Source organism: Mastomys coucha, unplaced genomic scaffold, assembly GCF_008632895.1.
Source record: "Mastomys coucha isolate ucsf_1 unplaced genomic scaffold, UCSF_Mcou_1 pScaffold21, whole genome shotgun sequence".
Classification (NCBI taxonomy): domain Eukaryota; kingdom Metazoa; phylum Chordata; class Mammalia; order Rodentia; family Muridae; genus Mastomys; species Mastomys coucha.
The window spans coordinates 173,052,983-173,056,348 of record NW_022196904.1 but is presented as its reverse complement, the minus strand read 5'-3'; the positions used below and the strand labels follow the sequence as shown (position 1 = coordinate 173,056,348).

Below are 3,366 nucleotides of genomic sequence, written 5' to 3'. Positions count from 1 at the left end.
TCCAATTCATAGACAATGGGAATGCCCGTGGGCAGGTTCAGCTCCATGATGGCCTCTTCTGAGAGACCTAAAAGAACCACCATTTTCAGCCACAAGACAAGAGTCCACATCCCCTTCAGATTTACTCTTTATCTACCAATAGCAAACCACTTAAGTAGGAACAAACAAGACATCCTTTCTGATCTACCATAATAGTGGATCTAGTGCCCCATGGAACAGTCCCCATTTATGACTCTGCAATCCTCTCAATAGCATTAGAAAGAATGAGAAGGTATACAAGACTCTGAGACGAGCCCCAGACAAACTGCAGAAAGTTACACTGCAGCTATCCCTACCCTAGCAGATGTAGAAGAGCAGGAAGGACTGTCTCCTCAGACATCCTACACCCTAGCCATCTGCACCTCTAGGGCCTCAGGCCCTCTAGGACCTGAGTCACATTGTGATTGCAGTTTCAGCTGGCACTCCTAGAGCAGGTAAGCATGTACAACTTTAATACATATTGAGTAGTCACTTAGCATGTGACAGTTCTGAATATCGTCCTATATACAGCAGAGTGTCAGAGGCCCACTGTCACTGTTTTGTAACTTGCTTCCTGTTGCCTTGGAATCAGGGTCTCACTATATAACCCTGGCTAGCCTGGAACTCTACGTGATTCTCTTGCTTCAGCCTCCCTGGTGTAACCAGGTGCCACCACATCCTGCTGGCAGACCACAGATTGAGAAAGGAAGAAACAAGTTTCTCTTTAAGTCCACCTGCACTATCAAATTTTTCCCAGACCGATTTCCCAAAATCAGTCTGATGTGATAGTCTGTTTTATCAACATCCTTAAGGACTCCTGTAAGAAGATGCACGTACCCTCCAGATGCTTGACGATGCCCCGAAGGCTGTTGCCATGGGCGGCAATCAAGACCCTTTTCCCTTCCTTGATCTGGGGGACAATTTCTTCATTCCAGAAGGGCAGTGCTCTGGCAATAGTGTCCTTCAGGCTCTCACAGGAGGGGAGCTGGTCCTCAGTAAGGTCTGCGTACCTGCGATCCTAAACAACAAAGATTTCAAGGTTGCCAGTTATTCTAAGTTGCATCTCATGTGTATTAATTCTGCCTAGCTCTGATCTTAAGGGATTAAGTGACTAATGAAGATCTCCCTCAAGGGTCCAGAATGCAACTCAGAACTTGAAGAAGAGAATCAGTAGTCACTGTCCTGCATCCTCATTTCTCAATCCAAAACACACATAATTTAGAAATCGGGGGAGGAAACATAACAAGACAAACAAGGTTTCCCAATTCACTTTAGTTTGCTGCTGGCTTAGGAAGGCTGGAGATGGCTTTATAGAATATGGCAGCAGAAGTGGAAAGAAGGCACCCTCTCAAATACAACACTAACTTCTAACTAAATCCTGTAACACGTGAAGGACTTACCAATGGAAGGTTATGTTAACTATTTTATTATAATTTATAAGGTTAATGACAAGAGGTAGACACACAAAAGAGGCCTGAGGCTGGAGAGATGCTCAGCTGTTAAAAGAGAACACTTGCTGCTCTTCCAGAGGACCTGGTTTGGTTCTCAGCACTCACAGATAGAGGTTCACAACCTCCTCTAGCTCCACAGGATCTGATCTCTTCTTCTGACCTCCAAAGGCACCAGGCACACATGTGTGCACATAAATATATATACAGGCAAAACACCCATACACATTGACTTGGAAAATAAAATTTACTTGGAGTAAGGCCCACGTGCTAGCTCAATGCTGGCAAAGTGGCCACACCTGTATATAGCCATACCTTGCTAATGTTGCTGTAGAAGGGATGGTCAGGCTCCATGGGAGGTGGTGGAACATCGTAAGATCGTCTCCAGATCTTTACCTGTGCCTCACCATGCTTAGCAGCAGTTTCTGCTTTATTGAGACCTGTTAGACCCCCATAGTGTCGCTCATTGAGACGCCAAGTCCTGACCACTGGCAACCACATCTGGTCAATGGCATCCAGGACTGTCCAGAGGGTCCGGATCGCTCTCTTCTGCACAGAGGTGAAGCAGATGTCAAATTCATAGCCAGCATCTAGAAATTAAGAAGTGCAAATTACTCTCATGCTCTTGCCTTTCTTGCCTCTTGCTCCCCATTTCCTACCCTTCCCTCATGTGGCCAGGGCTGGCCTATGCTTCTCTACTCTCTCCTTCTCTCTGCCTTTCTCTGCCTCTGCTATTCTCTTAAGTTCCCCTCCGCCATGCCCTGAATAAACTATTCTATACTCAAAAAAAAAGAAAAGAAAAGAAGTGCAAATGAGCCAAATGAACCAGGTATGGTGGCACATGCCTTTAATCCTGGTACTAGGGAAACAGAACAGGTCTTTGTGAGTTCAAGGTCAATCTGGCCTCCATGGCAAGTTCCAGGACAGTCCAGGCTACAAAGAGTCCTTGTCTCAAAGGAGAAAAAAAAAAGTGCCAAGTGAAAAGCAGCAAGGCCTAACATAAGCTGGAAGTGTTTTATACGGAAGTCTCTTATACAGGTAGTCTAAACGAAAACTGCTTGGGCAAGGTATGGTGACACAACACCTTTAACCTCAGTATGATGGAGGCAAAGGCGGGTGATCTGAGTTAGCTAGAGGCCAACCCAGTCTACTTAGTTGCAGGCCACCCAGGGATGGTGAGACTGTATCAAAAAGGAAGGAAGGAAGGGAGGAAAGAAGGAAGGAAAAGAGAGAAAGAAAAACAGAAAAGAGAAACTATTTGGCAAAGTATTTATTATTGCTGCAGCCTTTGAGGGAAATTTGTTGACTCACATTACAGCTAACCGCACACTTCCTATTGGCTCCTATAATTCCAAGAATGCATTGTTAACCAACTACCGTGAGGCCTATACATCTTACTCTAGCCCCTAGAATATTACACCTGAACATATTTTGATTGAATTCATGTTCAATCCCCAGAACCCACACAGTGGAAGGAGAGTGCCGACCACAAGTTGTCCTTCCCCCCACATACACCCCACGGCACGCACATGCGTTCAGACCTGTGCTTACACACAATAGATAAATGGGTTTGATTTTGTTTTAATGAAAAAGGATCATAAAGGTGTAAACTATGGGGCTGGAGAGATGGCTCAGTGGTTAAGAGCACTGACTGCTTTTCCAGAGGTCCTCAGTTCAATTCCCAGCAACCACATGGTTGCTCACAAACATCTGTGTAATAGGATCTGATGCCCTTTCCTGAAGAGAGCAACAGTATACTCAGATACATAAAATAAATAAATCTTTAAAACATGTGAACTCTTGCCAGGCGGTGATGGCTCACGCTTTTAATTCCAGCACTTGGGAGGCAGAGGCAGGCGGATTTCTGAGTTCAAAGCCAACCTGGTCTACAGAGTGAGTT

At 45.2% G+C, this 3,366-nt stretch overlaps 1 protein-coding gene across 1 annotated transcript in view; it reads right to left on the bottom strand.

Moving 5' to 3' along the window:
* The window catches only part of Pgam1 (phosphoglycerate mutase 1), a 9,155-nt gene that overhangs the window by 2,127 nt on the left and 3,662 nt on the right, over positions 1-3,366 (bottom strand). The window contains exons 2-4 of the mRNA XM_031385004.1: positions 1,782-2,056; positions 856-1,036; positions 1-67 (exon numbers count right to left, since the gene is read on the bottom strand). Coding sequence (XP_031240864.1) covers positions 1-67; positions 856-1,036; positions 1,782-2,056 — 523 coding nt within the window. The remainder of the gene's footprint in view (positions 68-855; positions 1,037-1,781; positions 2,057-3,366) is intronic.